The sequence below is a fragment of the Schistocerca serialis genome, chromosome 4 (assembly GCF_023864345.2).
Source record: "Schistocerca serialis cubense isolate TAMUIC-IGC-003099 chromosome 4, iqSchSeri2.2, whole genome shotgun sequence".
Lineage (NCBI taxonomy): Eukaryota > Metazoa > Arthropoda > Insecta > Orthoptera > Acrididae > Schistocerca > Schistocerca serialis.
In genome coordinates this window covers 743,095,281-743,122,000 of record NC_064641.1, presented here as the reverse complement: position 1 = coordinate 743,122,000, position 26,720 = coordinate 743,095,281, and the positions used below count along the sequence as shown (strand labels likewise).

Genomic DNA, 26,720 nt, shown 5'->3' with positions numbered 1-26,720 from the left:
TTTAATTTATTAATCATTCCTGGCCTTCCCACACCTATATTGTTGTCTAATTTAAACAACTGTTACAGAGTTTTTTTTTTTTTTTTTTTTTTTTTTTTTTTTTTTTTTACATAGATTTGATTGTTTATGAGCTTTTGGCAGATATTTGGTCAAAATCTTTCACAGAATCTGTAATTACTGTTGAAATGATAACTCGTGTATTTCATAACCTCCTTTCATGTTGGCACCAATTTCTGAAACCTGCACTGTTAATTTCTTAGTCAGGATGATTGCATATTGCAGAAGGTTTGCAAAATTTTTAATACAAATCATTGCAAGGCATCAAAAAACACTGTGGGGTTTGTAGCTCTCCACAAATTCTCTGTCCTTCCTTATATATAAAACTGTTGCAGTTCATGTTTGTTAAACCAAATATTAGGCATCAGTTATCCATCTCTGTAATATATTTGTTAGTTTCACTTTCCCCCAACATTCTCATTTTCTTTGATAATATTGTAATCTTGTCTTTTCAGGACTTTTTTTCATATATCAGATGATTTTCATCTACTCTTTTGTAACAGTCTTTTAGGAATGCGTGTATCCTCCTAAGAAGATTCTTAATGTACTGTAGCTTTGCGTTTTTCTTGTGATGATAGCCAATACAGGGCTGCCACAAGTTCTGGAAATCAGGCAATTTCAAACGTGTTGGGGAAATCAGTGAAATATCAGAGAAATTTTAAAAGAACACTGGAAAACTCAGTAGATGCAATGGTTTGTTTACTGAGATATCATGCATTGTCGCTGGCTGGCCGCAACTGAGTACATGCACTGCTTCCCTACTCCCTCATTCTTACTGCTTCTCCCCATCCTACCATTCCCCTCACCTTGCAGCCAGTGCTACCACCACTTCTTGCCACTGGCCTAGCAGCTGCCAGCAAGAGGCAGGGAGGCGTGAGGAGTGGTTTGTTTGGATCTGATTCTCAGGGACTGTTGACACAGCAGACAGAGGCGGCGGTTGTGTGTGCATGAGTTGAGTCTGAGTGATTATGTGAAAGTGTTTGTGCTCGCGTTTTCTGACAAGGCTATGGCCGAAAATTTAGTTGTGAGAGTATGATTGTCTCTTCTATGTGCCTGTTTGGCTCAGTGAACATCTTCATGTTGAGTTGTTACCTATCCTCATTAGTATTAATTCTCAGGGTATTCACACAAGTTATCTGTTGCATGGATTGATCACTGCAATTTGCTTGCATCAATATGGTGTCCATGACACACAAATAGCTGGCCTCATGAGTGGACTTCCAAGACGGGTGAAAACTGCAGGCCATTTCTGCAGGTATCTCATAGAGATCGGGCCTACCGATGAATTTCAGGAACTGCAACTGTCTCACTGCAAGCACATTGTACAGTGCAGCGTTTTACAGACATTTGATTTATTGTAGTACATTTTGGCTCTTAGAAAGTATGTTTGGCCGCCGGGTTGCAACTCTTCATTCAGGTGATGCCACATTGGGCAACCTGTGAGTCTGTGATCATGAAATGATGACGAGGTAACACAACACCATGTCCATGAGTGGAGAAAATCTCCACTCTGGCTGGGAATCGAACTCGGGCACGCTGCAAGGTAGGCAAACACGTTACCACTTAGCTAAGCAGGCGGACGCACACTACCTCTAAAGTAATAGACATAACACAGTGGGTAATAACTGACAATAACGAATGTAATAGAACCGACATTTTATTGGTGGTCGTCTATAGTGTTGGTTTAGGCAACTCATTCCTACCTTATATGCTTCTTTCTAAAGGCCGAATTTTTTATGAGGTTATTTCTGAAATCAGTGAAGATATTTTAAATCTGTCTTGCAACTCCAAGGAAATGCGCATTTTTGTTACCAAATGTGTTTTGTTTTATTGATATAAAATAACATCAGTAGTCTTAATGAAACACACATACCACTTGGCTTGCTTTCTCCATCTGAAAACAGTTCATTACAATAGATGTTGATGTGAGTACTTAACATTTTTGCTCACATGTTTAGAGATACAAAAGTCCCTATATTTTTTTTTGTCAATGTCAGTCTCAAAATGTGTCAGGCAAAAATGCTAAAACTTGTCAGGAAATCATGGAAATATCACGGAATTTTACTTGGGGAAAATTGTGGCAACCCTGCGACATCTTGGCTAAGGAGATACGATGCCTATTCCATTCCTTAGCATTCATGTTACCACAGTCTCTTTGTCTCCATTAACTTTATCATTATGATTGCCCTGTCTCACTTGTTTACCAAGAAAGTGCTAGTTATATTGTTTGCTCTCATATTTAACTTTGATTGTCTTGTTTGCTAGAGTGATAAACGTGTATATTAATTTTGTTTGATGCCTCTTAAGTTTAATTTATCCTTAAAAGATAATTTTCTGTATATTTATTCTTTAAGTGTTACCTGTTGATTCGGTTGTTCATCAAGAATTCCAATAGTATATAACATCCTATCATTTCTGACATTGTCTCAAATTTCATATTTTACAGTCATCTATCAGTGTCGTTTTTACTCATTAGATAACAAAGAAAAGGTAATGTTTGGATGTTTCTGTTGGATAAAGAGAGACAATATGTTTAGAAAAACATTGATGATTTGCAATTAAACAATAATTTATGCAAAGATTGACAATTGACATCCAATATAAGAAAATATTTTGCATAAGTACAGAAGGGAAAAAATCTATATTTTTTTCCAAACACTTATTTCTTAATTTAGCCATCACCAAAATATGTAGACGTAAACGACTTACCATCAGTTCAAAGAGAAATATCAGTAAAAATGCAGTTACGGTATAGCACTGTTTTTCTTTTACATGCTGCTGTTGGTAACTGTTAGCTCAATGAATGATGATAAGTGAACACGAAAATTTATGAGTTTGTTTGTTGGTACCCAATCAGAATATTCATTCATAATTTCCTATGTTTCTTATGTAAAGATAGCTGTAATTTTTTTTAGGTTAGTATTTAAATACATCATCAGACTTTTTGGGGAAATTGGGAATAAAACATAAAAGCAGGTTACTGCAATGAAGAACATATATCTTGGGCTACACTACATCTTCATACACACTCTGCAAGACACCGTACAGTGCGTGGTAGAGGGTATTCTGTATCACTGTTTGTCATTTCCTTTCCTGCTCCACTCACAAATAAAGCAAGGGATAGACTGCCAGTGTGTCTCAACATGAGCCCTCATTTCTCTTATCTTCGTGGTCCTTATGTGAAATATATGTTGGTGGCAGTAGGGTTGTTCAGAAAGTCAGCTTCAAATGTCGGTCCTCTTAAATTTTCTCAATATTGTTCCTCGAAAAGAACATTACCTTTCCTCTAGGGATTCCTATTTGAGTTCCCAAAGCATCTCTATAACGCTTGCATGTTGTTTGAACTTATCGGTAACAAATCTATCAGCCTGATTCTGAATTACTTTGATGCTTTTTTGCCATCCAATCTGATGCAGATCCCAAACACCTGAGAGTACTCAAGAATAGGTAACACTAGCATCGTATATGCAGTCTCCTTTGCAGGTGAACCAAACTTCCCAAAATTCTCCCAGTTGCCTTTCCTACCACAGTCCTCATTTGCTCATTCCATTTCATTTCTCGTTGCAGTGTTACATTCAGATTTGTAAATAACCTGACTGTGTCAAGCAGCACATTACCAATGCTCTATTTGAACATTACGAATTTGTTTTTCCTAGACATCCACATTTTTTTTAATGTACATTTTTCTGCATGTTGAGCTAGCTGCCATTCATTTTTATATGTATAAAAACTATCTGTCGGACAGGGTGGGCAGCAATCTGTGATTGTTTATTGATGATGCTTGTGTGTGTGTGTGTGTGTGTGTGTGTGTGTGTGTGTGTGTGTGTGTGTGTGCGCGTGTGCGTGTGTGTGTACGTACTTCCCTGGGGCACTCCAAATGATACCCTTGTCTTTGATGAAACCTCACCTTCGAGGACAGTGTACTGGTTTTTATTACTTAGAAGTCTTCAAGCCATTCATATCTGAGAACGTATACCATATGCTCATATCTTCATTACCAGTCTGTAGTGCTTTTCAGAATCTAGAATTTTGCCCCACATCCATAGTTTGCAGTATATAATGTGAAAAGAAAGGACAAATTGAGTTTTGCATGAGTGTTGCACTCTAAAACAGTGCTGATTCGTGGACAGAAGCTTTTCACTGTCTAACAAATCTCTTATTTTCGAAGTCAGAATGTGATAAAGAATTCTGCTGCAAACTGATAATATTGGTCTGTAATTTTGCGGGTCCATTCTTTTATCATTCTGGTATTCAGGAGTTACCTGCGCTTTTTTCCAGTTGCTTGGGACTTTCCGCTGGGTGAGTGATTCACGATAAATGCAAGATGGGTGAGAGATTAATAAATAAATGCAAGCTATGTAAAGAACCAGTGCCATAGAATTCTTTGTAAAACTGAATTGGGATTCCATCTGGGCCTTGTGACATATTTGTTTCCACTCTTTCACTCGTTTCTCTATGCCAGGGATGACTATTATTATGTAGTCCACACGGAAGTCTTTGAGATGGTCAAGCAATGGTATGTTTGTACGATTCTCCTGGGCGAACAATTCTTAAACACAAAGTTTAAAAATTTCTGCTTTTCTTTTGCTAGCTTATACTACCACATGAGACTGGTCAGTGAGTTACCGATTGGTAACCTTAGACCCCCTTAGTGACTTTACACTGGACCAGAATTTTCTCGGATTCTCAGCCAGGTCTTTTGCTAAGGTATGACAATGAGAGTTTTTTGCTTCATGGATAGTTTTTTTCACAGATGCATGAATCTCCGCTTGCTTGCTCTCTTTTGAACTGAGAATGCAACAGTGTTTGCTTCCTCAACATTTTCTGAATTTAGTTGTTAAACCACGATGGGTATTTATCTTCTTTAATCCACTTACTAAGTGCTTACTTCTCCAGGGCAAAATTTATAGTCTGTTTAAACTTTGCCCATAATTCCTCTATGTCTGTCATACTGGAACTAAATAATATCAATTCATTGTCTAAGTGTGATACTAACAACAACTTTTCTGCTCTTTCTAGCAGTCTTATTTCACTATCTGCATACTGTCTGACGACTGTTCATCACGTTACCTCAAACTAGCCTTCTTGACTGTTTTATTAACTTAAGTAACTGCTGTTGCTATATCATCATCATCATCATCAACAACAATAATATTGACGCCATCAATAATATCTGCTGTGTTTGTAGCTGCAGGGTCTAAAATATTTCAATTGCTTGTGAGCTGCCGAACTACAAATACTGAACAAGACTGTCTGACTGTCTGTCTGTCCCCCCCCCCCCCCCCCCCTCCCTTGCAGTGAATCCACAGATGTTGCGACATATAATCTGCATGTTGTTAAAGTCACCTCCAACTACTATTGCATGATATGGGTATTTACGCGCTACTGCCTGTAGACTTCCTGTAGACTCGAAAAATGTCACAGCAAAATCAGGTGGCCAGTAAAAACATCCAACAATTATCTTGTTTTCACCTAGACCTGTTATAGGTGACCGGATAACTTCACTGGCATAGTCAATTTCAATCTCAGTAGAGACAATATTCTTGTCAACTGCAATGAGCAGCCCCCCTCCACCTCCTGTGGTGCCTAATCTTTCTGATATTTGTTCTAAGAGTTCCTAATCATTTCAGAGCTTTATACTTCAGGTTTCAGCCAGCTCTTGGTCACAATAATAATTTGAGCCAGCCACCTCTTGGTCCCAATAATAATTTGAGCACAAGAATTTTTGTGGGCAGCAGGAAAGTCAGGTACTTTGTTACGAATGCTTCAACAATTTGCTGATAAAATTTTAACAGTCAAAGAGTCTGTACTCTAAGTGCAGTCTTATTTCACTATCTGCATACTGTCTGATGACTGTTCATCACAGTACCTCAAACTACCGCCTAGCCCAATAAAACCCCACATGCATTTCACAAGTATTCTGCTACCTGAGTACCTGCTTCATTTGTGTTGTGCACCCTTGACCTATCAAGGGAAGTCCTACAATTCCCCACCCAATTATACAGTTCCAGAAATCTGCAGCCAAGATTGTTACAGAGTTGATGAAGTCTTTGGTTGAGGTCCTTCACATGGCACCAAACCAGAGGACCCTAATCAACTCTGGAAACAATGCTGCAAATTGTTAGCTCCATTTGCACCCTGCACAGAGGCCAGTAGGTTTCACCACTTCTTCTAGCCATGTGTATGAACTGAGCATGGCCTCAGAACACATGCGGAAGGCATTGTTCGTGCCGATGTGATATACAGCTTGCAAATGACTGCTTCCTGCACTCTGCAGGCAAGGCCTCCCCCACATTGTGAATGAGTTCTCCCCCCCACCCCCACCCCCACCCCACCCCACCCCCTCCTCCCTCCTGGCAGATGTACTTAGTGCACATTGGCTTTCTTTCCAGCCCTGAATGCTATCTCCATAAGGGTCTCCATAATGCGCCTAATGTTGGAGCTCCTGATAAATAGCAGACCCCTGCCTGCGTGTCCCTACTTGGACCTGTTCACTCAAAGGGCAATAGGCGAAGCCAGGCGGCCAGTCTCCACATTGTCCCTCCACTTCAAGTGACACAGATGTGTCAGTCTACCTGCTGTGAGAATGGATTCATCACGTTGGATACACTAGGAGGTGCCTTGGCAGCAGAGCCCATGGATGAAACAAGTGACACCTGAGTTGGCCCATGTGACATGCCAAATTCTACGCAATTGCTAAACTTTGAGGCAACTGCCTGAAGGTGGCTGATCATAGCCAAAAGCAGCATTCAGCTGTTCCTGAACAGCTGCCAGCTCCTTCTGCATCTGCACACAGCATGTTCTCATCCTAACCACCATAGCAAGACAGACTAAGAGTTAAAGTATAAACGCAGACACACACCTAGATATGCAACTAGCTACCCTCCTGATGTGTCACAAACAGATGCTGATCCCTTAATGAATTGTATAGCTAGCTGTTCAGAAGAAATGAAAACTGCGCTGCAGACTTCCTAAATATACACTTGCAGTTCGAAAACATGATATTAAACTTCTTAGACAGAAAAGCATGCAAGGAATTTAAGAAGTATACTACCAGAATAATTGCAGGGAAAGCTAAATAGCAACTTGTAACTCTGTAGATGTGTAACAGGCATCAGCTGGGGCCTAACTGAGTGTCTTACTAGGCTGAACTGAACTTACACTACACATGTATCTACTACACCAATCATATTTTTGCATTGAGATTCATTAGTGTCACCATCTCACAACCAAACACACATTCCAGTGTAATCTTAGGGCTCGTGCTATGCTACAGGTCAGTCTTATCAGCACATCTAGTTTAGTTCTTGCTCTCCATATCAGAAATGAATAATTTATCATATTCCGCTGAAGTAAATATTTAGATGTCATGATTCTCACCGAGTTGCGTGAACAATCACCTGATTGACTGTGACTAAATGGAAACAAACTGCCAACAGCAGAAAGCAGCAGAAGAGCCTTGTACACCGTAAGAGCACTATTTTTGAGAAAAAATCTTTTATGAGTATTTAGGAATAGAGCTCTTTCCACGTAGAGGACTTTGGTGTCGCCTTTTCACGACTGCTGTTGCTGTTTGATCTTTGCAGAACAGGCTTTGCAAAATAGAAAGGAAATGTTTATAAGAAATCTGCATAATCTGTTAGTGAGTGCATCACAGATATGTTTAATAGGTGGCACTGCAACAGCTGTTAATCACAAAAATTTGAAATGCCATCTTTTGAGAGCTGTTGACCACATTAGTAATAAGAAACAATAAAATTCCTGAAGTTAGTTAAATTAGTTTAATACAGTAAACATATGAACTGTTGACATAGCCTGGATGGGGTTGCTTGGGTGAGAGTATGGTAAAGTGGTGCTGTTTGAACCACACATGTACACCTCAAGGTGTGTGCCACGTAGCATTGTCCTACTGGTAGATGCCATCATTCCGAGGACAAAACAAACTGCATACTTGTGTTGATCCACGGCACCTTTCAGAATGATGGGATCAACCAGGGAATGCCACTAAAACATTAGCTAGACCATAACTCTCCCTCCTCCAGCCAGGACCCTTCAGATGATTGTTGCAGTGCCATACATGCCAGTGCCCATCTGTCCGATGGAGCGTAAAGCACGATACATCTGAAGAGGACATCTATCATTACTAAGTGGCATCCAGTTGCAATATTGGCAAGCAGATTCCAGCCTCCATCGCCCATGAAGAGCAGTCAACATGGGTGCATGAACCAGTTGCCTTCTGTGAAAGCCTGCACGCAGCAACTTTCGCTGTATGGTTGTTAAGAGGACAATGTTGGTAACCCCTTGGTTCACCTGGATGATTAGTTGCTGAACAGTTGCACATCTGTTCACCTGTACACATTTCCACAGCTGTCATTCACCCCAGTCACCTAGGGCGCATGATGCACCACAGTTGCTTCGGCACCAGTTTTGGATAGTGGCATTTTGCCATTCACAGTGTACCTCAATCATAGCGACATGCAAATTGTTGATAAACTTAGCCGATTCGGAAATGCTTCCATCCTTGGGCTGAAAGCCAATGATCACGTGCTTTTGGATGTCAGATAAATTACTCCATTTCTGCATTATGATATTATGATGACAACTGCACTATTTCTGCATAACCCCCCCCCCCCCCCCCCCCCACACACACACACACACATTTCATAGAGCCTCCACGCTAGTTCTGCCACCTGCCTGCCATCTATGAGTCGTTATTGGACATTGATGTTGAACATAGGCAGTGGTTATTTTAATGTGATGGTTACTTTCATGTGACTCAGTGGTCACATTAATGTAATTGGATCATGTACAATACAAATAGCTGTAGTATACTGAACAGGTATCTGTGGGGAGGCCATACAAACCTATGGTTGCTGAAGAGGCGCAGCAGCCATTTCAGTAGTTGCAAGGGGGCAATAGTCTGGATAATGGACTGTATTGGACTTGTGACATTAGTCAATACAGTGTTGCTATGCTGGCTCTATGAACAGTTGAAAACAAGGAGAAATGACAGCCTTAATATATCGAGAGGACGTGCACCTTTACTTTGTGGTTTAATGATGATGGCATCCTCTTGGGTAAAATTGTTCCTCATTCGGATCTTTGGGTCGGGATTATTCAGAAAGATGTCATGAGGAAAAGCAAAACTGGAATTCTGTGAGTTGGAGTGTGTGCTGTTACATCCCTTAATAGGTTAAGTAGGCTAGAGATTTAAAATGAGAGATGGGTAGGTTGAAGTTAGATACAGTGGGAATTAGTGAAGTGACATGGTAGGATGAACAGGACTCCCTGTCATTTGAGTGCAGCGTTATCAGAAAAATTCAAACAGGAGTAGGTCTAATAATGAAAAAGGAAATAGCAATGTGGGTAATCTATTATGAATAACATAGTGACTATATTACCATGGCTGAGGTAGATACATAGGCAACACCTACAACAGTAGCAGTTTACATGCTGACTAGCTCTGTGTTTTACAGAGGCTGAAAGAAAGTATGGTGAGATAAAAGAAATTACTCAGTAGTTCAGAAAGATGAAAATTTCATTTTGGTGGGAATCTTCGCCAGAAGATGATGAGTATGTCACTCGACGAAACGTCGCAGTTTGAAGACACCGCCACCCGGCTGTAAGCCCAAGAACTCTTTTGCCATTTTGAAACTAGATTACAAGCTGCAAAACTTTCCCATTGGCAGATGTGGATTCTGACCATAATGTTTTGGTTATGACCTATGGATTAAAGCTGAAGAAATTGCAGAAAGATCGAACAGGGATAAATTGAATCAACCAGAGGTTGTTGAGAATATCAAAGATACCGTTAAGCAACTATTGATAGAAATGGGGTAAAAGAATACAACAGAAGACAAATGGGTAATTTTGAGAGATGAAATAGTAAAGGCAACACAGCATCAAGAAACCAAAAAGACAAGATCCAGTAGAACTCCTTGAATAACTCACAAGGTATTGAACCTAACTGATGTAAGATGAAAATATAAAAACTTAGCAGATGAAGCAGGCCAAAGGGAATACAAATGTCTAAAAACTATAATGACAGGAAGTGCAAAATGGTGAAGCACTGATCGCTGGATGAAAACTGCATGCATGTTTAGGAGAAAGACCAATGCTGATGATAGGGGAAACTAAACAGACCTTTGGAAAAAATAGAACCAAATGTATGAATATTAAGAGCTCAAATGCCAAGCTTGTATTAAGCAAAGAAGGGAAGACAGAAAGTTGGAAGAAATAAGTAGCAAGTCTAAATAAGGGAAACCAACTTGAAGAAAATATTGTATTAGGGGAAGAAGTAGTAGGTGAAGGTGAGATGGGAGATTTGATACTGCAAGAATAATTTGACAGAGTTCTGGAAGACTTACGTTGAAACAAGACCCCAGGAGTATATGAAATTCCATCAGAATTACTGAGATCCTTCAGAGAGCCAGTCATGACAAAATTATTCCACCTAGTGTGCAAGATAAATGAGATCTGCAAATTATCCTAATATATCAGAAAAAATATAATAATGCCAATTCAAAAGAAGGCTGGCGCTGACAGATGTGAATACTGGCAAATATTCAGTTTAATAAGTTGTAGCCTTAAAATATAGACACTTATTATTTACATAAGAGTGGCGAAACTGGTAGAAGCCATTCGCGGGTATGGTCAGTTTGGGTTCTGGGGAAATGAAGGAACATGCAAGGCAGTACTAACCCTAAGAATGATCTTAGAAGATAGGCAGAAGAAAGAAAAATCTGCCTTTATACCATTTGTAGATTTAGAGAAAGCTTTTGGCAGTGTTGATTGGAATGCACTCTTGGGGATTCTGAGGATATTGAGGATAAAATGCAGGGAGCAGTAAGTTACCACTAGTCTAGAAACCAGACTGTAGTTCTAAGACTTGAAGGGCATAGAAGGGAGGCAGTGGTTAACAAGGAAGTGAGACAGCATGGGACTCTGTGTTGGGCAAGCTCAGGAACAACAAATAATACATTGACATTTGCTGAGGACATTGCAGAGGTTGCAAGGGATTTTGCACAGTAGTTGAACAAAATGAACAGTGTCTTGAAAAGAAGATACAAGCTTTTGATACTTGGTGTTACAGAAGAATGCAGAAGATTAGATGGGTTGATCGAGTTACCAATGAGAAGGTACTGAATTGATTTGAGGGGAGAAGAGATTTATCGCAAAACTTGATTAAAAGTGGGGATTGGTTAATATGACACACCCCAAGATGCAAAGGAATAGCTGATTTCGTAATAGAAAGAAGTATGGGGTGAAAATTGTAGAGGGAGACCAAGGCTCGGATGCAAGAAAATGGTTTCAGACATATATATAGGTTGGAATAATTGTTCACATTACATTAGTGTGTAGAGCTGCATCAAACCACTCTTAGGACTGCAGATCACAACAACATGGTAAACCAGTTTTGTTTGTCACCAACCGGGAACACTAGTAGTTTCCCTGATAAGTGTATAACACTCATATCTTTTGTCAATATTTGATTAATCGTCATTACATCTGAAGCTCATGCCTGGGGTATACCATAAACAATAGCATTTCCAATCTTGACAAATTTTATGTTTCTGTTTAACTTTCCAAAAATTTGATTGGGAAAGCATGTATTGTAACAAACTCAAAATAAGTTACTTTTGATATATTTATAAATAGTACAGATAACAACTGTTTCAAAGTGGAGTCGGCTGTAGAAAGTGCTAACCCGCAAGACCAGTTTTTGTGGCATACCTCCAGTGAAAAACAAAAACTTAATATAATAAGACAAAACAGTTTATGTAGTAAAGTGTTTTCTAACAGTGCTTGTGGAGCCACATGTGACTTGGTGTGTGGTGTATTAAAAAATACATCAGATAAAACAATCACTCTAACCATGCCTAATTTGAGAGTTAACACTTTCTTCTGCCAGCCCATTCAATGAATCCCAGTGCATTAATTTCAGCTTGTTCCCGTTTATGTTTTTAGAATTATATATATTTATATCAATCAGTACACTTTGCATTCACAACAACTGAAAGATAAGCCTGAATAGCTTTTTCATTTGTACCCATTTAGCTTCATTTTCACCTACTTAATATAAGAGTGCAAAACTTCCCTCAGTTATTATCAATGTGTGCATACTGTTTCTTTACTATTCCCAACATAAAAAAAAGACAGTGGTAGAAATCTATATTCCGTGCAGCCTGAGACTAGAAATTCAACATTACTATTTGTTGGAAACATTAGACCAGTTGTCTAATTATTTGATTGGTGTTTCAAGTTGTGTGTAGTTAATCTCTTATTTTTTTGTGCTGTGACACTGATAACAATGGACTAGAAAAACCCCCTGACCACCTCATCATAATTATATAGAAGTAACAGTTTCATAGCTTGTTTGTTGATATGCGGAAAATGTCCTTTTGAGGTGTATACTGTTCAAAAAATCAACAGCGGAGTGTGTATTGTTAACACAGTCAAAAGTGTGCTGGAAAGGTGTGTTTGAGATACAAGAAACATGACTAGAAACCTATTTTCCTTCAATTCACTAAGAACCTTTTAAAAATTGAGAACAGTTGACGTATTGGTATCACAAGCCTTTTTTATATCATCTAAAATTTTATTTTGCAATGATAGACATGTCTTAAGACAACATAAGTGGTCATGGAGCTAGTTTTCAGTTAAATAAATAAATCTAATTGACTTCCGCCTCGACTGACATCTCTGTCCAAACTCTTTGCCTTTACGCATGTCTGCTTGTGTCTGTATATGTGTGAATGGATATATATATATATATATATATATATATATATATATATATATATATATATATCTGTGTGTGTGTGTGTGTGTGTGTGTGTGTGTGTGTGTGTACCGGTCCCATTTTCCCCCTAAGGTAAGCCTTTCCGCTCCCGGGATTGGAATGACTCCTTACCCTCTCCCTTAAAACCCACATCCTTTCGTCTTTCCCTCTCCTTCCCTCTTTCCTGATGAAGCAACCGTGAGTTGCGAAAGCTTGAATTTTGTGTTTGTGTTCGTTAGTGTCTCTATCAACATACCAACGCTTTCGTTTGGTAAGTTACATCATCTTTGTTTTTAGATATATTTTTCCCACGTGGAATGTTTCCCTCTATTATAATCTAATTGAAAGCATATATATATATATATAACATTGTCATGTTTTTTATTGGTTCCAGTAGCTTAGAGAGTTCTGTAGAAAGCACACACATAAAATATGACTGTTTGTGGTAAAATTGTGTTGTTAATGTGTCTTCCAAGTGATTGTAGAGAAGAATTATATGATATAAGTTGGTGTTATTGTTTCTTTGTTGAAACCTGCCGTCATGATCCCGGTTTTTGAAGATTTTAAATGCAGAAAACAAAAAACAAGATTGTACATTTGGTTTTGAGCCATTGTTCCTAAGTAAAAAGGTTTTCAAGTGATGGTTGAATCGCAGTGAATTTCGAGGTCAAACCACAAACAGGGCCATAGCTGTTGTTCCCCTAAATCCATTTTTACCTAAGCAATTAGACAATAGTTAAAAAACAACATGTTAACCCCAAATAAAAGTGATAACTTTTTCCAATCAGTCACAGCTTAAGTGTTGAAACTTGTTACACTTTTACAAATTAATATTAACTACATTCAAAATGTTTCATATTTAATATCTCATTCAATTGCACAGGTTTTGTGATCGACATGGACCAAAGGCACAAGTCAACAAACCATCTGCTCCTAATGATCTGATGTGTGTAGCAGAAGCTATAATGCCACGTATTATACTGAGACTGCTTCAACATCTCCGCGAACACAGGTACTGCAATCTGCAGTGTGTGTGTGTGTGTGTGTGTGTGTGTGTGTGTGTGTGTGTGTAAAAAGTAACTCTACGTGGATTTGTACATTAGTATGGTTTTTTTACCTTATTAATCAAGCTACTACCTCCTCTTTGTTATTTGTGAATATAGCTGCCTTTGGAGTTAGTGTCTACTGTCATGATGATGTACTTATATTTGTTCTTGTGCACAGCACCACTTCATAAGGCTTGGTAATATTGAAATTTTGTTGCAACCTGCCACCATGTGTAAGCAAACTGCATCCTCTCCGTGCTTACCGTATAACTCTTTCCCTGTGCAAAGGTGCCCTTTGATGTGACACTTACTGTAATAGCAGTAAGTGCTGCCACTATTTAATAGTATGTTCAGATTCATTAATGAAAAGAGTAAGAATCAACTGATTCCTTGTTTGTACAGAGCTGTTCCTTGTCTAATCTGTCATTTAGTGTATGCTTTATGAAAATGACAGTACATTTGAAATTTAGTGTTTGTAATGATTCTGTAAATAAGACTATTTTGAACTTGATTACACGCAATATTTTAGTGAGTCTTAACTCTGTGTATGCTTTCTGCTTTCATAGATATACATGTACTAAACACTGTGTTTCTTAGCTAAGGTTGGCAACACAGTCAATACTAAATAATCCTGTTTGGTTGCTTCTTAGAATGCACACATACATATTTATTTTCTTCATATTGGCATAAGTTATTTTTGGAAGTGCTTGATTAGCACTGTTCACTCTCCATGTAGATGTGAAGTTTGAGAATTTGCTAGCTATAGGCATAGTGAAATACCTGAGTCAATTTGCATTCTTTATGAATACTTCACTCTGTGAGGTTCCATTGATTTGTTATATTTGTGGCCAGATAAATGATTGACTATAACTTTCATACCTACCGGGTGTAACAAAATGTGTGGCCAAACTTTCAGGGAAGTTTAGTCGTATGTTATATGACCGTGGGTCTGCAAATACTTCATTTCCACATTAAAAATAAGCACAGTGTCTACAATTGAAGACATGCGTGGAAAAATGGGCTAACCCTAAAATGTAAGTGTTGCCATCTGTTGCTGGGTACGAGAACTATCAAAACTTACGTTGGTCTCACCCCTAAATACCCTAATGTAATATTTATCGGTCAGACCAATATCAATTTTGATAGTTCCCGTACGCAGCAGCAGATGGCAACACTTACCAGTAAGCTTTTACATTTGAGGTTTAGCCCATTTTTCTGTGCACATTTTCAGTTCTTCCACACATTAATTGTGGGAAACACATAGGAAATGAGCCTATCAGCACAGTACGAAACAATGGAACACTTCCCACGGTTGAGGTTTGACACAATGTTGAATGAACCATTCACAGAAGTGTACCCATGCAGGAGAATCAGCTGCTGATAATGCCTGCACGTACTGTATGTGGTACGGATACAGCAGTTTCTCATGTGGCTCACCCCAGACAGTCAAGTGGTCAACATTACTTGTTGCAGCTAATTGACTTATGCTGACCCTAGGGGTGTCACCAGCTGCACAAAGAAGTTCCTCTTCCAGTTCTAATATGGAAATAAAGCTTTTCAATGCGCGTGAGGAATATTTCCTGAAAGTTTGGCCACACCTTTTTGTTATGTTGCTTATATCACTGAAGGTAGCAGGGTCTACAAACAAATTCTGAACAGCTGTTGCATTACACACTTCAGTCCCTGTTGGGAACTGTACTGTGGCTAATAATCCAAATCTGGGCCTCAAAAACTCTATATGCCCTCAATCAGTACTGTCGGAAAGAAAAATAATGTTAATCTCCACAAACTATGGTTTGCCAGTTAAGTCTGCATAACCCTATGAAAACTGCAATTCTTCAGCTTCTCCTGATGTACTTCATGATGAAATAGTTCACAGGTGAATGGCCGGATGTCTATGTTCAATGGGCACAATATTTTGGCAAGTGATGACATTACCATCATCATGTGCACTGATGAACAGACTGCTTAGAGGCTGATGTGGCACTTTTATCTCCCACTCCCTTCCCTACGATATGCCATTCTATTTGCCGTCCCTTCCCAGCATCTCTTCCCTCACTCCTCCAGCTGACACATTGCTCCATCCAAGGTTTGTACCCAAGTATGCATGCTAGTGGCACGTCTATTGTTCTTCCATCTGCTCCCGAAGTTAGTTTGTTGTAGCATAGAACCTTGCTCTTTCAAGGAGAAAGCCTTGGAATCAGCCCAGTGGAAACCTGCCTGTTTCTTCCAGTATGTAAACAACATCTTCGTCATATTGCCACATGGAAGAGAGAAGCCAGAGAACTTTCTCATAAATCTCACTTCCATACAACAGACACATTTTATCACAAAAGTGTGTGGGTAGAGCAGTCCTCTTCCTGGATGTCCTGTTAAAAATAAAAGTGGCAGCACGTTGGGCCACACCATGTACCGGAAGAAGATGCACACCACATGGCACAGACCACCACCCAGTGCGGAGGGATGGTGTGCTCAGAACATTGGTACATAGGTCTCATTCTGACAATGGAAGTCTCAACCAAAAACTTTAACATCTGAGGATGGTGTTCCGGAAGAATTGCTGCAAGAAGGGGCAAATTTGGAGAGTTCTACTTTCAACACACCCTGTACAACTATCTGGAAATACCACGCACCGGCTTAGACGTAGAATCTTCTTGATAGTGTTAAAGACAACTTCAATCTTTGGAAATCGAGGGTCTATTGGGTACCCTGCTTAAGTGGCAAGATATACTGCATACTGTCATAGATCATTGCTGGGAATACTAACGGCACATAAGATTGATACAGACTAACTAGTTGGCAGTCACAGAATGTTGTGTATAAGAATTACACACAATGGATTATGATCATGTGGCGACACCACAGTGGTGTCATCTGCAAAATAGTGGTCAACGGCCAGCGACACCATAGTGGTGTCGTGTGCATAGTATCACTCACTGGCTGGCGACACCACAGTGGAGTCATGAGCATAGCATTGCGCAGTGGCCGGCGACAGCACTCTAGTATCTTTTGCATCCTGTTGGTGTTTTTTTTTAGGTAACAATAAGTTACACATGTCAACAAGTTTTTTGTTTTTATAAGTATTTTTGCCCCTTCATCATGGAAGACGAAAGAGACAATACTATTAGTTACAGTGAATGCGCGGACATCTTGTCTGATGTTCCGGACGACTTGCCAATTGGGAAGAAGACATTGGACATCAAAATGAAAGCGAAGCAGAATCGTCGGAAGATAGTGAAATATGCCCAAGAATAATTCGGTGAACGCTACGGTTGCAAACTAATTAGGATGAATCAGACGAAGAAGACAGTGCACAGTGATCAGATTTAGATTTACCAAGGACCAATAATAAATTTGAAGGATCTCTGGATCCAAATATATTTCCCAAAGATACACAGAGCATCAAGGATATCATAGAATTATATATTGGGAATGATCTATTTGAATATATTAGCAACAAAACCAACAAGTACTACAGTCAAAAATGCAGTAGAAGGAAACTGGATAAAGAAAATGCCAAATTTGTCGATGTTATGGGACTGGAACTTAGAAACTGGTTTGGGCTTGCTATCCTTATGGGAATCATAAAAAGGATCGGTGATAACTGGTTAATGAATCCGTAGGTAGACACACCGATATTCCACAAAACAATGTCCCACAACTGATTCAGACAAATATGATCATTTTTACATTTTTTTGATAACAGCAATAAATCGGATAATGATGACTGTCTTTTCAAATTGCAATTTGTAGTTGAACATTTTTCCAAAAAGTTTAAAGAAACTTTTAATCTAATTCAAAACATCTCAATTGATGAAGGAATGATCCCGTGGCTTGGACAGTTAAATTTTAAAGTTTACAATCCGTCCAAAATTACGAAATATGGCATACTCATTTGGATTCTGTGTGATTAGAGTATGGGATACATTTCCTCATTCTAGATACATTCTGGCACTGGACAGCCTTTAGCAAAAACAGTGATGGAAATACTGACACCTTCTTATGGAAATTGGAATCACCTCTACATGGATAATTATTGTAACAGTGTAGAACATGCAGAGAAAGTACTTGAAAAGAAAATTTGAGTTTGTAGAATGATATGCCTGAATAGAGGATTCTGGAGAAATTAAAACACTCAAAAGTCAATGTGTTTGAAGCTTGTCATCATTGGAAAGGTGAAGTACTCCTACAGGTATGGAGAGCATCAAAAACTAAAACAGTACGAATGATCTCTCCAATATATAATTCCGCTATGACGATACTCAAAGAAAATGTAGAAAAAACAATAACACGATTTAAAAAAACCTGAAAGTATTAGACAACAACAACCACATGAAAGGAGTGGATCGGGCAGACCAACATTTGAGTTATTACCCTACATCCCCTCCCCCATGAACCATGGACCTTGCCGTTGGTGGGGAGGCTTGCGTGCCTCAGCGATACAGATAGCCGTACCGTAGGTGCAACCACAACGGAGGGGTATCTGTTAAGAGGCCAGACAAACGTGTGGTTCCTGAAGAGGGGCAGCAGCCTTTTCAGTAGTTGCAAGGGCAACAGTCTGGATGATTGACTGATCTGGCCTTGTAACAATAACCAAAACGGCCTTGCTGTGCTGGTACTGCGAACGGCTGAAAGCAAGGGGAAACTACAGCCGTAATTTTTCCCGAGGGCATGCAGCTTTACTGTATGATTACATGATGATGGCGTCCTCTTGGGTAAAATATTCCGGAGGTAAAATAGTCCCCCATTCGGATCTCCGGGCGGGGACTACTCAAGAGGATGTCGTTATCAGGAGAAAGAAAACTGGCGTCCTACGGATCGGAGCGTGGAATGTCAGATCCCTTAATCGAGCAGGTAAGTTAGAAAATTTAAAAAGGGAAATGGATAGGTTGAAATTAGATATAGTGGGAATTAGTGAAGTTCGGTGGCAGGAGGAACAAGACTTCTGGTCAGGTGACTACAGGGTTATAAACACAAAATCAAATAGGGGTAATGCAGTAGTAGGTTTAATAATGAATAGGAAAATAGGAATGCTACAAACAGCATAGTCAACACATTATTGTGGCCAAGATAGATACAAAGCCCACACCTACTACAGTAGTACAAGTTTATATGCCAACTAGCTCCACAAATGACGAAGAAATTGAAGAAATGTATGATGAAATAAAAGAAATTATTCAGATTGTGAAGGGAGACGAAAATTTAATAGTTATGGGTGACTGGAATTCGAGTGTAGGAAAAGGGAGAGAAGGAAACATAGTAGGTGAATATGGATTGGGGCTAAGAAAAGAAAGAGGAAGCTGCCTGGTAGAATTTTGCACAGAGCACAACATAATCATAACTAACACTTGGTTTAAGAATCATGAAAGAAGGTTGTATACATGGAAGAATCCTGGAGATACTAAAAGGTACCAGATAGATTATATAATGGTAAGACAGAGGTTTAAGAATCAGGTTTTAAATTGTAAGACATTTCCAGGGGCAGATGTGGACTCTGACCACAATCTATTGGTTATGACCTGTAGATTAAAACTGAAGAAACTGCAAAAAGGTGGGAATTTAAGGAGATGGGACCTGGATAAACTAAAAGAACCAGAGGTTGTACAGAGATTCAGGGAAAGCATAAGGGAGCAATTGACAGGAATGGGGGGAATAAATACAGTAGAAGAAGAATGGGTAGCTTTGAGGGATGAAGTAGTGAAGGCAGCAGAGGATCAAGTAGGTAGAGAGACGAGGGCTAGTAGAAATCCTTGGGTAACAGAAGAAATATTGAATTTAATTGATGAAAGGATAAAATATAAAAATGCAGTAAGTGAAACAGGCAAAAAGGAATACAAACATCTCCAAAATGAGATAGACAGGAAGTGCAAAACGGCTAAGCAGGGATGGCTAGAGGACAAATGTAAGGATGTAGAGGCCTATCTCACTAGGGGTAAGATAGATACCGCCTACAGGAAAATTAAAGAGACCTTTGGAGATAAGAGAACGACTTGTATGAATATCAAGAGCTCAGATGGAAACCCAGTTCTAAGCAAAGAAGGGAAAACAGAAAGGTGGAAGGAGTATATAGAGGGTCTATACAAGGGCGATGTACTTGAGGACAATATTATGGAAATGGAAGAGGATGTAGATGAAGATGAAATGGGAGATATGATACTGCGTGAAGAGTTTGACAGAGCACTGAAAGACCTGAGTCGAAACAAGGCCCCCGGAATAGACAATATTCTATTGGAACTACTGACGGCCGTGGGAGAGCCAGTCCTGACAAAACTCTACCATCTGGTGAGCAAGATGTACGAAACAGGCGAAATACCCTCAGACTTCACGAAGAATATAATAATTCCAATCCCAAAGAAGGCAGGTGTTGACAGATGTGAAAATTACCGAACTATCAGTTTAATAAGTCACAGCTGCAAAATACTAACACGAATTCTTTACAGACGAATGGAAAAACTAGTAGAAGCCAACCTCGGGGAAGATCAGTTTGGATTCCGTAGAAACACTGGAACACGTGAGGCAATACTGACCTTACGACTTATCTTAGAAGAAAGATTAAGGAAAGGCAAACCTACGTTTCTAGCATTTGTAGACTTAGAGAAAGCTTTTGACAATGTTGACTGGAATACTCTCTTTCAAATTCTAAAGGTGGCAGGGGTAAAATACAGGGAGCGAAAGGCTATTTACAATTTGTACAGAAACCAGATGGCAGTTATAAGAGTCGAAGGACATGAAAGGGAAGCAGTGGTTGGGAAGGGAGTAAGACAGGGTTGTAGCCTCTCCCCGATGTTGTTCAATCTGTATATTGAGCAAGCAGTAAAGGAAACAAAAGAAAAATTTGGAGCAGGTATTAAAATTCATGGAGAAGAAATAAAAACTTTGAGGTTCGCCGATGACATTGTAATTCTGTGAGAGACAGCAAAGGACTTGGAAGAGCAGTTGAATGGAATGGACAGTGTCTTGAAAGGAGGATATAAGATGAACATCAACAAAAGCAAAACAGGGATAATGGAATGTAGTCGAATTAAGTCGTGTGATGCTGAGGGAATTAGATTAGGAAATGAGGCACTTAAAGTAGTAAAGGAGTTTTGCTATTTGGGGAGCAAAATAACTGATGATGGTCGAAGTAGAGAGGATATAAAATGTAGGCTGGCAGTGGCAAGGAAAGCGTTTCTGAAGAAGAGAAATTTGTTAACATCCAGTATTGATTTAAGTGTTAGGAAGTCATTTCTGAGAGTATTCGTATGGAGTGTAGCCATGTATGGAAGTGAAACATGGACGATAACCAGTTTGGACAAGAAGAGAATAGAAGCTTTCGAAATGTGGTGCTACAGAAGAATGCTGAAGATTAGATGGGTAGATCACATATCTAATGAGGAAGTATTGAATAGGATTGGGAGAAGAGAAGTTTGTGGCACAACTTGACCAGAAGAAGGGATCGGTTGGTAGGACATGTTCTGAGGCATCAAGGGATCACCAATTTAGTATTGGAGGGCAGCGTGGAGGGTAAAAATCGTAGAGGGAGACCAAGAGATGAATACACTAAGCAGATTCTGAAGGATGTAGGTTGCAGTAGGTACAGGGAGATAAAAAAGCTTGCACAGGATAGAGTAGCATGGAGAGCTGCATCAAACCAGTCTCAGGGCTGAAGACCACAACAACAACATATCTGTTTATTTGCATTGTCTTTGGTACTTAGTATTTCTCTTTCATACGATATCCAGAAAAACAGTCTCCAACTCTTCGCGCAGTATCATATTTCCCATTTCATCTTCATCTACATCCTCTTCCATTTCCATAATATTGTTCTCAAGTACATCGCCCTTGTATAGACCCTCTGTATACTCCTTCACCCTTTCCGCTTTCCCTTCTTTGCTTAGAACTGGGTTTCCATCTGAGCTCTTGACATTCACACAAGTGGTTCTCTTTTCTCCAAAGGTCTCTTTAATTTTCCTGTAGGCAGTATCTACTTTACCCCTAGTGAGATAAGCCTCTACATCCTTACATTTGTCCTCTAGCCATCCCTGCTTAGCCGTTTTGCACTTCCTGTCGATCTCATTTTTGAGACGTTTGTATTCCTTATTGCCTGCTTCATTTACTGCATTTTTGTATTTTCTCCTTTCATCAATTAAATTCAGTATCTCTTCTGTTACCCAAGGATTTCTACTAGCCCTTGTCTTTTTACCTACTTGATCCTCTGCTGCCTTTACTACTTCATCCCTCAGAGCTACCCATTAGTCTTCTACTGTATTTCTTTCCCCCATTCTTGTCAATTGTTCCTTTATGCTCTTCCTGAAACCCTCTACAACCTCTGGTTCTTTCAGTTTATCCAGGTCCCATCTCCTTAAATTCCCACCTTTTTGCCACTGAACTTCACTAATTCCCACTATATCTAACTTTAACCTATACATTTCCCTTTTTATATTTTCTAACCTACCTTCTCGATTAAGTGATCTGACATTCCACGATCCGACTCATAGAACGCCAGTTTTCTTTCTCCTGATAACAACGTGCTCCTGAGCAGATTGTGGTCGGAGTCCACATCTGTCCCTGGAAATGTCTTACAATTTTAAACCTGGTCCCTAAATCTCTGTCTTACCATTATATAATCTATCTGAAACCTGTCAGTATCTCCAGGCTTCTTCCATGTATACAACCTTCTTTTATGATTCTTAAACCAAGTGTTATCTATGATTAAGTTGTGCTCTGTGCAAAATTCTACCAGGCGGCTTCCTCTTTCATTCCTGACCCCCATTCCATATTCACCTACTATGTTTCCTTCTCTTCCTTTTCGTACTATTGAAGTCCAGTCACCCATGACTATTAAATTTTCGTCTCCCTTCACTATCTGAATAATTTCTTTTATCTCATTATACAGTTCATCAATCTCTTCATCATCTGTGGAGCTAGTCGGCATATAAACATTTACTACTGTGGTAGGCATGGGCTTCGTTTCTATATTGGCCACAATAATGTGTTCACTATGCTGTTTGTAGTAGCTTGCCCGCATTCCTATTTTTCTTTTTATTCATTATTAAACCTACTCCTGCATTACCCCTATTTGATTTTGTATTTTTAACCCTGTATTCACCTGACCAGAAGTCTTGTTCCTCCTGCCACTGAACTTCACTAATTCCCACTATATCTAACTTTAACCTATACATTTCCCTTTTTATATTTTCTAACCTACCTTCTCGATTAAGTGATCTGACATTCCACGATCCGACTCATAGAACGCCAGTTTTCTTTCTCCTGATAACAACGTCCTCCTGAGTAGTCTCTGCCCGGAGATCTGAATGGGGGACTATTTTACCTCTGGAATATTTTACCCAAGAGGAAGCCATCATCATTAAACCATACAGTAAAGCTACATGCCCTCGGGAAAAATTACGGCTGTAGTTTCCCCTTGTTTTCAGCCATTCGCAGTACCAGCACAGCAAGGCCGTTTTGGTTAGTGTTACAAGGCCAGGTCAGTCAATCATCCAGACTGTTGCCCCTGCAACTACTGAAAAGGCTGCTGCCCCTCATCAGGAACCACACGTTTGTCTGGCCTCTCAACAGATACGCCTCCATTGTGGTTGCACCTACGGTACAGCTATCTGTATCGTTGAGGCACGCAAGCCTCCCCCACGGCAAGGTCCATGGTTCATGGGGGGATATATGAAACAAATAAATTTTGTATTTATTTGCATATGTATGTCTTCGAAATTCCCTGAAAGTAGGGGAACAGAGTTGAGAACTTACGAGAACTAATGATGAGATTAGTAAAACTTAAGAATTTATAATCTCCCGATAATGTCAAGAATGGCCGGCGACAATCCAAGTAATCCGAGTTTGTGCTGCCGGAGCCAAGCAAATAAATTTGTGTGAGACGTGCGGGCGGCAAAATGTTAAGGTTCTGAGACAGATTTCTAAATTAGAATATGTTGATATTCAAGTGAGGGAACTGCTAATCAATCATCATAATGACTACATCCTTCGTAAGGCCTAGGAACCCACAGTTAGTCTGATTATGAAGAGGAAGGAGATACCCACAAAGAACTGGCTTAGATGGCAGACGGAGGAACAGCAGAGATGTTGTCAGCACACATACCTGGGTGTGAACCTAGGACAGAGCAGGTGGAGTAGTGCGGGAAGAGATGCTGGGCACTGTTGGGGCATAGGAGGGCAGATTGGAGGGAAGGCAGGAAGTGATAAAAGTGCTGCGCGGGCCCCTAAACAGTCAGTTCATCAGTTGCTCAATGATGGCAACTTGGTCACTTGCCAAAATGTTGAGCACAATGCTCACTGACATCTGACTACTCACTCGTGAACTATTTCACCTATGAAAACTGTCTCTTAACTGCTTTTATGAAGCTTAAGATATTTCCTACAAATTGTCTGTAAATTGTTAGTTATTAGCTAGTGTGTTTTGTAGTCTATTATTTGAAATAACTTTCAAGGAGCTGTTAGACACAATATTCAGTAATCTGAATGCATTGAGACTTCACTCCATTTTTGCACTCCATATTTCTTCTTACTGAATGTGCACTTGGGCAGTGACAGGCATCCAGGAACATGAATTTTGGTGGTTGCATTGTGCTGTAACCACTATGCTGAGGTCAGTGTTGCAGGATGATCACTTTTGCCTCCAAAGTTGCATGTGCGGGTCACTGTGGGATACAAACTCCATACCACGGTGAACACGGAGCCAAGAATGATCGGTCAACACTACCCAATGAGTGGCCCCAGTGGTTGATCCAGATCAAAGCCTTGAACCATCAGGGCTATCCAACGGCTTGTGGACTACAGGCTTCACCTAGGTGATCTACATTTACATACATAATCCCGAGCCGCCGTATGGTGCAAGTCAGAGGATACCGTGTCCCACTATTGGTAATTTCCTTTCCTGTTCCACTTGTGAATAGAGCGAGGGAAAAATGACTGTCTATATATCTCCACGGGCCTTACACAAAATGTACGTTGGCAGTAGTAGAATTGTTCTTCAGCCACCCTCAAATGCCAGTCCTCTAAATTTTCTCAGTGGTGCCCCTCGAAAAGAGTTCCAGAAGCATCTTTATAATACTTGCATGTTGTTTGAACCAACCAGTAATGAATCTAGCAGCCCTCCTCTGACCTGGTGCGCATCCCATGCGACACGCACCCAACAATGGGTTGCACCAGCATCCTATATGTGGTCTCCTTTACAGATGACTCACACTTTCCTCAAATTCTCCTGATAAACTGTATTCGACTTTTCACCTTCCCTACAACAACCCTTACAAGCTCATTCCATTTTATACTGCTTTGCAACATTATGCCTAGATAATCAGTCCGTGTGATCATCAAGCAGCACAGTACTAATGCTGTACTCTAACATTGTGACTTTGTTTTTCCTACTCATATGCATTAACTTACATTTTTCTACATTTAGAGCTAGCTGCCATTCATCACATGAACTAGAAATTTTGTCCAAGTCATCTTGTATCCTCCTACTGCCACTCAATGATGATACCTTCCCATATATCATGGCATTGTCAGCAAACCACTGCAGACTGCTGGTAACACTGTCCAACAGATCATTTATGTATTTACAAAATAACAGTGGCTGTGTCACACTTCTTCGGGGCACTCGTGATGATACTGCTGTCTCTGATCTTGAGAACAACATACTGGGTTATGTTACTTAAGAAGTTTTCAAGCCAACCACATACCTGGGACCCTGTTTTGTATGCTTGTGCTTTGGTTAATTGTTGGCAATGTGGTAGCATGTCAAATGCTTTGCCAATATCTAGGAATCTGCCTGTTGCTATTCATCCATTGTTCGCAGGATCTCATATGAGAAAAGGGCAAACTGAGTTTCACACAAGTGATGCTACCTAAAACCATGCTGATTTACACGAATCAGCTGTGTTTTTTTTTCTCCCAGTCACTTGAAGCTTTGTACTGGGAGAGATATATGTTATTGCAAGCTAAGTAAGAAGCCAGTGTTGCAGAGAACTCATTGTAAAATCAAATTGGGATTCCATCAGGACTTGGTGACTTATTTGCTTTCAGTTGTTTCTCTACACCAGGGATGTTTATTACTATATCCTCCGTACAGGAATCTGTGAGTTAGTCAAGTGCCAGTATGTTTGTACTGTTCTCCTGCGTGAACAATTTTTTAAATGTGAATTTAATGCTTTGGCTTTACTTTTGCTATCTGCTTCTGCCAAACCAGAGTGGTCAACACTTGACTGGATAGAAGCCTTAGCCCCAAAGAGTGATTTTATGTAGACCCAGAATTTTCTCAGATTCTTGACTAAATCTGTTGCTTAATTGTGATGGTGGAAGTTGTTGCATGCTTCCCACATCAATCGTTTTACAGCTGCACAAATTTCTGTTAACCATTGCCTCTTGCCATTTGTACACTTTTTTGAACCAGAGAGCAACAGCCTTTGCTTCCTCAGTATTTTTCGAAATTCATTGTTATACCACTGTGAGTCTTTTCCATCCTTAATCCACTTACTTGGCACATACTTCTCCATAGTATGAATTACAGTTCATTAAAACTGTTCCCATAGTTGTTCTACGCCCATTGTAGTGGAACTAAATCATGATATAAGTGGGATGTTAGCAACTGTCTATCTGCTATTTCTAGCAGAAAGACTCTCCTATCTTTCTTGATTGTTCATTAACATTAGTAGCTGGTAAAACATCCAAAAATGTACTTGATTTCACCTAGACCTGTTATACACAACTAGATAACTTCACTGTCACACACAAATTCAACCTCAGTAGTGATAATATTTTTGTCAACTGCAACAAACACACCCTGTCCTATGGCATCTAATCTGTCTTTTAGATATATGTTCCGCGAA

The 26,720-nt window shown here is 39.7% G+C and overlaps 1 protein-coding gene across 2 annotated transcripts in view; it reads left to right on the top strand.

Moving 5' to 3' along the window:
- The window catches only part of LOC126473269 (E3 ubiquitin-protein ligase Ubr3), a 297,943-nt gene that overhangs the window by 4,950 nt on the left and 266,273 nt on the right, over nt 1-26,720 (top strand). For both annotated transcript variants that reach the window (XM_050100220.1, XM_050100221.1), the window contains exon 3: nt 13,722-13,850. In XM_050100220.1, coding sequence (XP_049956177.1) covers nt 13,722-13,850 — 129 coding nt within the window. The remainder of the gene's footprint in view (nt 1-13,721; nt 13,851-26,720) is intronic.